The sequence below is a fragment of the Caloenas nicobarica genome, chromosome 16 (assembly GCF_036013445.1).
Source record: "Caloenas nicobarica isolate bCalNic1 chromosome 16, bCalNic1.hap1, whole genome shotgun sequence".
In the NCBI taxonomy this organism is placed as follows: domain Eukaryota; kingdom Metazoa; phylum Chordata; class Aves; order Columbiformes; family Columbidae; genus Caloenas; species Caloenas nicobarica.
This window is the reverse complement of record NC_088260.1, coordinates 9,970,806-9,983,223: the sequence shown is the minus strand read 5'-3', so window position 1 is coordinate 9,983,223 and position 12,418 is coordinate 9,970,806. Positions and strand designations below refer to the sequence as shown.

At 38.6% G+C, this 12,418-nt stretch overlaps 2 protein-coding genes across 2 annotated transcripts in view; one reads left to right on the top strand and one right to left on the bottom strand.

Annotated features, from left to right (window-relative positions):
* Positions 1 to 12,418, bottom strand: part of RSPH14 (radial spoke head 14 homolog) — a 76,386-nt gene that overhangs the window by 30,526 nt on the left and 33,442 nt on the right. The window lies entirely within an intron of this gene.
* Positions 6,811 to 12,418, top strand: part of GNAZ (G protein subunit alpha z) — a 29,547-nt gene continuing 23,939 nt past the window's right edge. The window contains exon 1 of the mRNA XM_065646290.1: positions 6,811 to 7,581. Coding sequence (XP_065502362.1) covers positions 6,859 to 7,581 — 723 coding nt within the window. The 5' untranslated portion in view covers positions 6,811 to 6,858. The remainder of the gene's footprint in view (positions 7,582 to 12,418) is intronic.

The following is a 12,418-nucleotide window of genomic DNA, read 5'->3' as shown; positions in this document are numbered from 1 at the left end:
ATCAGAACATGGACAACTTCATATTAAGCTTATTAAAAAAAAATAATAATTTGAATTAGAGAGTGACTGCGATAATGGCTCAGCTGTCCGAGATGTACCTGCTGAAGCTCTTGCATGCAGCCCGACTGTAAGGCTGTCAAAGCTTCTGAATTTCAAAAGAGAAGCAGAATGGGCCCAGGCGTAGGCTGCAGCTGTAATCTGTGCTTGGTAGCGTACAAGTCCTCTCCATGAGTCACACTTCAGAGAACACTGTGGATTCTGTTTAGCCTCTTGGGATTTTTTTTTTCCCCCCCCCGCAACTAGGCTGCGATCTAATACTTCTTCCACTCCCCATCTCTCCTCCTGTGGACAAAGCCATGTTTAGCTTGAGTTGTTAAGATGGAACCTAGGAAATTCACAGTTCTGATGTAGATACCTTCTGACATAGTTCATATGATTAATTTTATATGTGGCCCAAGGCTGGAAATTGCTCTCTACCCTAGCTACCAAATTCATCCCTGATAACAGCCCTGCCTCTTAAGCTGATATTCACACTGTTTCTTCCTTTCTTTCTCCTGTTGTATTCAGAACAGCATTTAAATCCACTTTTATGCTTTGTTTTACAGCTGATAACTACAGCAGGTTTGTCAGATTTTCTTTGTCCTTCGCTAAATTAGACCATCAAGAGAATTAATGGCTTTATTCTTTCACAGTCCTGCTTTCCTCTTCTACTCTTTTCCATTTTGACCAGTTCTATGATGCTCTTCCTGCATCATGTTGCTCTTTCCTCTCTTGCTTTCTTTGAGCTATTGTCTCTGAACACCCTTAATGCTGTTCTCTCTTCACGACTCTCCTATATTCTTTTTTTGACTTATGTTGATAGCTTGCTGCTCCTGCATACTCATTCAACCTATGTCAGTTTTTCCATTCACCAAGGTTCTTTTGATTTGTTCTCTGTGAAACATTACTCATTTTCTGTTGCTTAGTTCCCAATTTTAACTATCACATTGCCAGTCCACTCTTCCCATGCTCTCTCACAGCCTTTCTGTGAATTCAGAGTTGATTACCTCTACTGAAACCATCTCCCATATTTTGCTTTCCTCTTCCCAAAACTTTACACTGTGCCTCTCATTGCAAAGCCTGTCTTGCCAACTGTCAGCCCTGTTGGCTTTCACCAATGTCTTTTCTCTAGCAAAGCCATTCTGGTAGAAATCTGATGACCCACCTGACTTTTTTGACCATGGATTTATTTTATATATATATATTTTTTTTTCCCCCTCCTTCTTAATGTAATTAAATTCCATATGTGCAGACCCATCTTTACAACTTCTGAGTGAATCCTTTTCCACTGGCCTTTTTCCTTCTCTATATAGAGTTCTGCTGATTTATCCAACATGATATAGAAAGATGTGCACATCTGCTCTTCTCAGCTCATCATTCATTCCTCTGCCACTATCTCTTCTTTCTTCTTTTCATGGATGCAGAAGTTTCTTGGTTGCCTTTCAGTTCACCTTAGAAATTTTACCCAGCTTCTGTGACTTTACTCTCTCATTCTTTGCCTTAATTTTTGCTTCTCCTCTGGTTCTTTCCCATAAAATACACAAGCAGAACTACTGTGAATTTATTTCTGTACAGAGTCTCAAAGACACTTTCTTATTCATCGTCACAGATAAAACTTGTCTATTGTTTCCATGGTTCCCATTTACTGGAGCATTTTTCTCCTTGCTTCTTGCTTGGCCTTGAGCTTCAATCTTTGAATCTTCACTGGCTCCTTCTCCCTATCACATTAAACAAATTTCTTGTCTTCAGGATGTTTGCATCCAGGCTCTCAGGTGCTTACTACAAAGATTCTGATTTTTGACCTCCAATTAGCTTGTACCTGTCACTGGAACAGTCTAAAACGGGCTTGGTTTTGCTCCCTTATATGGCCTTTTATGCACAGGAAGAGAAAGCTCCTTTTACAAGCCTACATTGTTACCCTGTTTCAAATCCCTCTAACTTTCTTTTCATATGGTTACTACCAAAATTCCTTATAAGATATCGTGTGCAATAAAGCTGAATGAGTGATATGAAATTTGCCACTATATTCATGACCAAACTTGATGTTTACTATCTTTTTTTAATGTAACAAACTTGTCTCCTTAAGCACTGTAAGACCCTGAAACAGCAGCCTTGTGGTATGTGAGTCTTAGCTCATGAATCACCCATGTAATAATTACAGTAACACTGATGATAAAAGCTAAACAGCTACTCTAATGAAGGCATAAGCTACACTACTGTAATCACCTGAGGTGCTTACAAAGCACGGAGTGGTCACCGCGATTCGTTTGTTGCTTTATTACAAAATTTAAAAAAAAAAATTAAAATTTTTTTTAAAAAAACACCACAAACCAAACCAAAACCAAACTGCTTGCTTAGTAGAATGCTTGACTAGTGAACTACCTTGGGTATTTCCTGATATATCATACTCCCTCATGTCTTTTTCTCTTTCGTTATTAGTATAAGAAGTGATTCAAAGTTAAAACCTGGGGGAAAAAGAAAGGTTTGTTAAAGTACTGGAATCCTCAGTGGATGTGTATAATCACTAGAATCTGATTACAGTTGGCTAGCTTACATTTGTCTTAAATGTGTGTTGTGCTACTTCTTGCTAGATTTGCTTGTATTTGCAATTATGTGGGTAAATGCTCAAACAGGCAGGTCCACTACCTTTAAACTTTTGGATAAGTTAAGAGATAGAAGAAGCAATTGGAACCAATAAGGTGGGAAAGTATAGCTTGGGTAAGGTTTTGTTTTCTTTGTCTGGTACTATATGTTTTGTAATATGGAGTAGAATATCAGTCCTAAATTAAACAAGATTGCTGGCAACTATAGCTAAAACTGCTGTGGAAAGTTTGCTGTAACCTTTTGAACTTCACTTTACTTCCTTAAATTAGGTACTACTGGGGGAAAACCATATGCATCATGTGGCTACTAGGATGGAAATACTGTGAAGAGATGAATAAGATTAGGCTCCCAAAGCTCTGTGTGCATTGGTTTTATTCTTGGCCTAGGAGCCAGTTCCTTGCAGTAAAATCTTGGGGGAAAAGATCTTTCAAAGCAGATTCTGGAACTCTGCATTCCATGATAACGTGCCAGTAGCTAATACAAGAAGAGACAATACTTGAATCTTTCCTTAGGGAATTTTTCACAATTGAGTTGTGTTGTTGTAGTGTCATTCTCCATCCTCCCTGTCCTGGGTACCTGGGAACATACTGAGAAAAGGGATGAGTGTTTCTGATTGCAAACACACAGATCAGTTTGAGCAGGACAGAAGTGATGGGCAGGGGCAAGGAACAAGTCGAGATATGAAACCAACAATAATGACTGGTTTTATTGGCTATAAAAGTATGGACAGAAGAGCATGTCAAACAGCCTGCTTTCCTTTCCACATCTTTGGATTAGAGTAAGTGAATCTGTGCTAATTACCATTCTATTAATGTATATGATATTATTTTAATTTTCTGCTGATTAAACTGTTCTTCATGTGCAAATGTCCCGACATGCAAAGGGAATTAAGATAAATATAGCTGATATTAAGACTCTTTTGTAGAATTTTAGACCAGGTAATAGCAATACACAGTGCATTTGGTGCAGAGGATTCAGACATCTTTAAGGTACCCAAAAATGTGTAAGCCTGCTCATACACTGTGGTCCATACAGGAAAAGATGACAGCTGTGAACTGTCATGGAGAGGTGGCTTGATGGACTGACTGGACAACTTGTTTAGAACAACTGAGAGTAATATTGTCATTATTAGTTTTTTGATTTGGTTACTGCAGAAGTCCTGTTCTAATTAATTAAATTCATGCATGTGAATTTGGGATGAATGTACAGGCAGGTGTTAGAGCATGGAAATCAAAAGAACGTAGAGAGAAGGCAGGTTTAAATTGAGCAAGGAAGAAGGAGGAAGATGAAATACTGTGCAGATTCTCAGAACTGGGTAAAAGCTGCTGTTCTTAAAATGTGTGTGTTAATAATGTTTTGGGAATTCACGTTCCCAGATACCCTCACATTTATGTGTTGGAAACTGCTCAAAAGGGATCGAGTGTGTTGCAAGAAGCTGCCTAATGCCAGGATGCTGTTACAGAACTGTAGATCCCTGAGACACGTACCAGTGGGGACGTGGAGCTGAAAGCAGACACACAGACCCTACCTTTCCACTTGTCTGCCCATCAGAAATTAGAACAGATCTGTAAGTGACTTTAAACAGGTTCAGAGAGAAAGCTATACATAATACAGAAACCAAGATTAGGATAGGCCACTGTGACAAAGGATGTACAAATAACAGAGGTAATACCTCTTGCTAAACAGAAGACTCTCAGATCATTACACTTGTTTCTACCACCTGAGGAATGAAATCCTAGATATATAATTTAATTCACCTTTTCTACCCTCCCAAATAAATGTTCTAAGAATGTTTTTCTATGTAAATGTGAGATGCTAAGAAACTAAAAAACCAGAGCTTTATTCTTTATTTTAACCATATAACCCTTCTTCAGTAATGAAACTGATACAATTGTCCTTATCCGTATCTGTGAAGCCCCTGCCTTGAAGTTTTTATGCTGTGCTGTATCTCAATTAACAGTATTTAAAGGTTAGCTAAAACTATTATTTGATGTGATTGATTTCTACTATAGTGACAGCTATTGGGAGGGTAAAGCAAGATCTTGCTGAAATCCTTGGCTGCTAATGATTTTTGGCAAGACAAAAAACCAAGAGTGAAAATTCTCAACAATGAAACAGTATCTTACAAAACAGGTACTGTTAAATGTATATGCTTTAATAAATACACGTTACACATTAAAATAGAAGTCATGTAAGTTCATATTTTTCAACCAGAGCAGTATGGCCAAGTAGGAATGAGACCCACCCCATCCTGCTGTACATACATGTAAGTGAATCTTGTCCTGTGATATGGGGAAGGAAAAAATAAAAGTAAATATTGGTAAATCTAGTGCTCCATTTCAAATACTTAATTACAGTTTACTATTTTGGAGTGCTGAAGTATCTTTTGTTCACTAAAATTTCTGCTGTGATTCTTAGGAAAGACAGAAAGCAAAGTATTAATACCTTTTGTAGGTTCTGAAATTTTTCTTAAGCCTACTTCTGAGAGTATCTCAGTGGCATGTAGTTTAGTTTGCAAAAACACTCATTGAAGACCCTCTTGACACAAGTAAATGGAGAGCAAGAAAGGTGCCAAAATGGGCTGAGGCCAAGCGTATGATGAGGAAGCCATGACATCCCTGATTCTGCTGCCCACTGTGCTCAGAGCTTAATGGGAGCAACAAGCCCTTCCTAGAAAAGAGGCAAGTTGTCACCAATCAGCTCTTAGTAATGTGTTTTCCCTCTGTGAGAGGTAACTGCTTCCTGCTGTTGCCTTCTGCAGAGTTCCAACTGGTAGGCTTAACCCCTAATTTGGGAAAGAATAATTGCTCTAACAGTCACTGAAAAGCTGTCAGCACTTGCTTGGGGTGGCATTTCCTGTGCTTTTTGTATGAAACATTCACCTTGTAGTCACTGTTCACTTGTGCTGCATCTCAAAGTTCCCTGTATTAAAAGTGGAAGGCAGGAGGGTTAACAACACTTAACTTGGATATAGGAAGAAGCTTACAAGGTTTGTTGTAGTAGTGCATCACTTTACCGAATAAGCAGGATGCAGGTAGTATGTTTAACAGTACTGTTCTCCACGGGGAAAGCAGATCTGTTACTGTATTCTGCAAAGATCAGTAACTCTGCCTTTTACCAAATGATGAAGCAAAATTAATCATCTCCTTTTGCTTCCTAATTTAGTTATCCAAATGTTCAGTGCAAACAGAAAAGATGAAAGAAAACTCAGGAGGACATCTGAGTATAAGACATTGATATAAACAGAAACATTGGGAAAAGTAGTTGCAATTCTGTTTAGTTTTCTACTTCAGGAAAACCAGCCAGAAGAGGACTGCAGGAAAAGCACTGCCGTAAGCTCTTGCTGAGAGAGAAACTGGAGCACAGCTCAGTACTATTTGTTTTCATGTAGGTTTAGATAATAAAACACAGAAGGCTGAAAGGGAGATTTGATTTACTATTGTTCAGAAACCACATTTTCTTAAGTCTGCAAGCTTCAGCTGTCCCTGCGTTTTTGCTAGGGTTTTAGATTTTTGCTTTTCTTTACATATTTTTCCGTCTGCATTTTCTGTTTGGATAATAAAAGGTTTAGAAGTCTAGAAGAGGAGGAGAAAGTGAGTGGTTTGCAGCAAGGAAGTGAAGTCTCTCATTTCATTCATTTCTTTTCTCGTTGTTTGGCAGGTGGAAAGCACAGATTTACAGAGCTGAACCGGATCAGCTGAAGAAGTGGGAGAAGAGAAACAAAACAAGTGCAGCACCATTGAAAAGAGCTTCAGCTTTATCTGGCAGCATCACCACAGCAACCAGAAAATACAATTAAAAGACAAGGGCTAGAGCAGAGGAGGTGAAAGTGCACCTCTTTACCTTTGGACAGAAGGCAGCAAAATAATTATGCAGAACAGAAAAGAGTATTTGATGGATCTAGCCAAACCGTGGCAGAGGGAAGTGTCCCTTCATTAACAGGAATGTGCCACTGTTTATGCACTGGAAAGGGGAGTGCCATGAGATCTACTGGAGAGACTATTTCTGTGGTTGCATATCTACATGTGTTTGCACCACGGCTGGGACTGAATTAGGTGGTACAGGCATCTTGGACCATCACGTATTGGATAGTGACTTTTTACGTTCAAGGTGTACCTGGCACAAGAACTGAAAGACACCACAGGTTTTTTTTCGGTGGCACAAAGAGAGCGAGACAATCTCCAACCTTTCCCTTCTGTAACTGCCTGCTATACCATGGGATGTCGGCAAAGCTCTGAGGAGAAAGAGGCAGCGCGGCGGTCCCGTAGGATTGACCGCCACCTGCGCTCTGAAAGTCAGCGACAACGAAGAGAGATTAAGCTCCTTCTCCTGGGTACCAGCAATTCTGGGAAGAGTACTATAGTAAAGCAGATGAAAATCATTCATAGTGGTGGCTTTAACCTGGAGGCCTGTAAGGAATACAAACCTTTGATTATCTATAATGCAATTGACTCCCTCACACGTATCATTCGGGCTCTAGCCACCCTTAAGATAGAATTTCACAATCCCGACAGAGCGTACGATGCTGTGCAGCTTTTTGCTCTGACAGGGCCAGCTGAGAGCAAGGGCGAGATAACCCCTGAGCTGCTGGGAGTCATGAAACGGCTCTGGGCAGACCCTGGGGTGCAAGAGTGTTTTTGCCGTTCCAATGAGTATCACCTAGAGGATAATGCTGCATACTACTTAAATGACCTCGAAAGGATTGCAGCACTGGACTACATCCCTACGGTGGAAGATATTCTGCGTTCTCGGGACATGACCACAGGGATTGTAGAAAATAAGTTCACCTTCAAAGAGCTGACTTTCAAAATGGTGGACGTGGGTGGACAGAGATCTGAACGCAAAAAATGGATCCACTGTTTTGAGGGGGTTACAGCAATAATTTTCTGTGTGGAGCTGAGTGGATATGACTTGAAGCTGTATGAAGATAACCAAACAGTAAGTGTACCTTCTGCTCCTCACTCTTTCCTTCTCTTCCTTTCCCCTTTGCCAGCGTTTGGTCTTTTTTCTCTCCCTCACTTCCCTCCCAAGGCAGTAATCCCCGAGTTCCCAGCCCCAAATGTGATTTCCTTCCCCTCAGGCACAATCTGTAGTAAAAAGCCAGAAGCTACAATTCCTTTATTTGGACAGTTTTTTCTACTGGTCATATTTCTTTTTTAATATTACTTTTGGGAAATAGAAGCCAATGGAATGTTGTTTGACTGTTTTTGTTTAAATGGCTGATTTGCCTTGTCCAATGAATAACTATACCTGTTTAATTCCCTTTAACGTTATTAGCCTCTGATTTTCACAGCATGCAAATACAGTAACTGTGGAAAAATAGATGAACACTTAGGCATATGCAATTGTGTGTTTACTATCACATTCAGCTTGCCTGAGTTAAGCTTTATGGTGTTTTACTTGAACTTTTTTTTTTTTTTTTTTTTTTACAGACTTGTAAAATGTGATGCTTAAGAGATGGGAGTTTGTGGGTAGGAACACATAATGAGTCTATCATCTAGAGGTTCCTAAACATGCTGTATTTATGTTTGAAAACAGCTGCCTTTCAGAAAGAATTAAAATCTATACTGTAAAATCAGAAAGTTAACCTTAAAATGCTTCTATTTCTCTTTTACTCCCTTGCACATCTTCAGTTGTACATTGAGAAAGCTTGTTCACCAGTATTGGTTCCTGGAGTACTCCAGAACACCCGAATCCTTGTTCTTTTACAGCAGGTGCATTATGTGAGTGGTGTTGGGGAGGAAATTGTTCCAAGAAATTTTACATGCTGTTTGAAATCTTAACTGCACCTCAGTAAGTTTACAGAAAGACAGGACCTTTCAGCCAGGTCTAATGATCTGGTTTTGGCAGTTCTCTCTGGACGAGGATTACTGATCAGCCTGAACGGTTGTTCCTTATCAGACAGACTCCCATTTGTGTGTAGTACACACGTCTCAAAGTTTCTCTACTGAGAATCTGAAGTCCAAATGTAGTATACTGCATTTGTACGTGTAAGATCTCTATCACCTGTGTGACATCCTCTAATGCTTGGATGGCTGTGACACCACCTTATATACAGCTGTCCATTTCCTTTTCCCTTTTTGCCCTAAAACAATAATTTCAAGGAATCCCTGAGACGCTCGCAACTGATTACCAACTAATAGAGACTTCTCTAAAATGTGGGGGAACAAGTTGAGAGAAAGGGAACTCTGCCCACAAACAGACTCAGTGGGAAGGAGTACTGAAGCTCTGCATCAAATGTCTGTCACAGTGCAGATGTCTGTTGTGAATTCTCTCTACCCTGAAAAGCTCCACTCCCCTGTCCTGGAGAAGAGGCCAACTGTCACCTTCTTCACTGTTGTTTATTTTGTACTGGACTTGTGAAATGTCAACGTAGTTGCATCCCTGATTTTTTTTTTTTTTTCATTAAAAATTGTTTATTGAGAGCTGCTGTCCTCTTTAAAGATTCCAAATACATGGTCATGGTTTTGACAATGATTGGAATAACTGTAGTGGCTTTAATGGCTAAATGTGAAAGCCTCCCCAAAATTATGCGTGTTTTCTACAACACATGCTGTTCACCAGATTCCTGAGGCAAGATGAACTCTATCAGTACCTGAAACAACTCCAGTGCCTTCTATCCAGTCTGCTTTTTATACAGTATCACTTATCATAGAATCACAGTACAGATTAAAATATTGTCAAGTAACCTAGGGGATTCCACAAGGTGGTGATGGGAGCTGATTGTAATTGAGGTGGGGAAACTTCATGAGATGGAAGTGGTCCAAGAAAGAAATTACACAGGTGATACTTCTGACATATTTTCCAGAGTTTGTATTGGAAGCTGACAGCAGTCACTCAGGTAGAGTTGGAGGAAGATGCTAATATTTCCTTCCAAGCCGTATGAAAAATCCACAAGCCAAAAAGAAATAAATATCAGACAAAACCCATAGAGCAATACTTCTCAGAAATCTCACTCTTGGCTTTTTGTGTGCTGGTTTGTTTTTACTGCCGTACCTCTCAGTAAAGTCTTGTCTGTTCAAGTTTTCTGTTCTGCAACCAACTCCTTCCCTCCAACCCAGCATAAGACTAGAACATCACCGAAGAAAACAGGTAAAACTATTCCCTTAGTATCCTACGTACATAGGAAAGGGGTATCACTTTATACAGTCTCTTTTACTGGTACAGTGATATGAAATTATTTCAATTCATTTGTACTTTTAATTCCTTTGTCAGTATTTTTAGTTGCTAATACAGTTTCTTTACAAAGATTTTTCCTATTAGAAGGGAAGTCAAGTGATAAGTTTGAGAAGCAATTATACTTAGGTATGTACCAAGACTACAAAATAGTTTCCAAAAATATTCCCTTTGTTTTACAAGCTTACCTTGTATGGTTGAATTCCTTTTGTGTGCACTTTCTATGATTCTTCAAGGGAAAAAGACCTTATGGTCAAGAACATTCCCCATAGCTAACTTTTAATAAAACGTTTCACAAATACTTGAATTTTACTGCAAATGAAATATGCATTGTGACTACTAAATCTTTTACAAAGATTTTTCTTTTTAGAAGGCAGCTAAGTGACAAGTTTGAGAAGCAATTGTGCTAGGTCAGGAGAAATATCAGACCAGAGAAATTTATTTTAAGAAAGAAAAAGAAAAGGTCGTTACCTAATTTTTAGTAGCATGGTCGGGTTTGTCTAGATCTTTCTGTCGTGCTGCCATTGTCTCCATATGTTTGAGGCTATTCTACGAATATGGAATTCTCTCTTAAAAGGTTTTTGCAAAGACAGGATATTTGCAATGATCCTTGTCAGCACTGTTTTTGTTGGTATACTTTATCGCATATATATTAATAGTCAGTCCTGAATAGAGCTAACTTGTGAAGCCTGTTCAGGGCGAGAATATTATAGTGAGACCAATGTGCAGAAGGGAGAACAAAAATACCACCCCAAATACCAGTTGCCTGGACAACTTTTCCTTGGTGTGTTATTAAGAGACAAATTAAGTTAAATTTTATATTGCCTGGAAACAAATGAGAGAAGGTAAAGACAAAAATTTTATGGGGCTTTTGTCATTCTCCTGCTACGCTTTATTCTGGGTAACATCACTTGCAGAGTTAACAGAGTTAACTCACCTGAGTTAGCAGTTTGTAAGTCTGGCCAAACCAATATTTTGACTTGTCTGTTCAAAGTATGTGACACTTAGCTGTTTACTAAAGAGCAAGATGGTGAAAACTGTAATTCTTCACTTTTTTTTTTTTTTCTCTCCACCTTGTGTGTTTGCGTCTGTTACTCTCTATGACAGTACTTTTCCTGCTTATCTAGGGTTATCTGCAAATGTGATCTGGGCCTGTTTTCATTTCCACAATGTCTTACGCATTTTTTTTCTACCTAACATGTAATAAATACAGCTTTATCTTTCCATGCACATAGCTAATATGACTCATCTAGGCATCAGCTGCCTCTTCTTTTGACACAGTTGCAAAACTGGTTTGTACAATACCTTTGGAATGCTATTGATTTATTACAAGATTATTATTCCTGACCAGCACTCTGAGAAGGCTGCCTTAAGTTTTTATATCCCCATCCTGATTTCATCTCTGTTATACCAAATAAATTACTTGTCTTCATTTTTAGGGTCCTTAGCAGCTGATTGACCCGTTCTATCTCTTATTACATGTTAAGATGTCATCTCTGGCCTTTGATAATGTGAAATTACCAAGTAATGATTTTTTTTTTTTCCACCTGACATGTTGCATCCTGCACTTAGGAGGAGTTTTCTGTTAATCCCTAAGTGTCTCATCATTATTTAAATTTGTCTTTAATGTGTGCTAGAGAACGTTAAATCATCTGTACTCTCTCATGTTAGTACTCCTGTCTCTCACCCTGAAAAGGAGTCTTGCAGTTTCTTTGCCAGTGTCCTCATCTATCTGTATGCACTCAGTTTTGTGTTTCATACCTGCTATACATCCTAATGGATAGTTTTCCATTTTCTTTTATAGTCTGTACATGCAACAGGGTTCTAGACCATTAGAAAGATTCTTCAAAGATATAATAATAAAGTAAATAATGAAATGAGTTAAACATGAATGTATAAATGAGAATTCCTGAGGTCAGTATTTGCAACAGAATCACATGGTGCAGGAGGAACCAAGTAAAGCTTGTACACATCTGCTTTTCGTAGAAATGACACTAGTTCAATAATTTTATAAACACGAATGTTAAAAAAAAATCAAACCACAAAGCAAACACTTGGTGGCTATATTATTAGAATATTTTATGTGAATTGGGCAGTATTAGTAAAAGGAGGACATTCTAGTCCCCTGACAGAAACCTTAAAACTTAAAAAAAAAAAAAAGGTAGTATTACATGCTTGAAAGGTGGTGGGGTTTTTTAAGCTGTGAAGTTTTGCAAATACAAATATTTGACAACTGAAACATACCTAATAATGTTCTCACGGGGTTGTTTGCAGTGGCCCTCAGTCTAGACCAAAGCCTTTTCAAGTACAACTTTTTTGTTGTCTTTTGCATTGAAAATGTCCTGTGGATGCCAAACTCTTACCTCATCCCAACTTGAACCTCATTTTGCTTAAGTTAACTAAATTAGTGTCTCTTCTAATTTCAAGTCCTATCACCTGAACTGTATTATATACAATATAAAGTTTTGATTCTTCAAGAGAGATGACAGATGGTTTATCAAATATTACAATGTATTCACATTTTTGTATGTTCAGATGATGCCACAAAGTGATAAGAACTTGCTCAAGCAAATAAGCCATCAAAACACAATCTCATAAT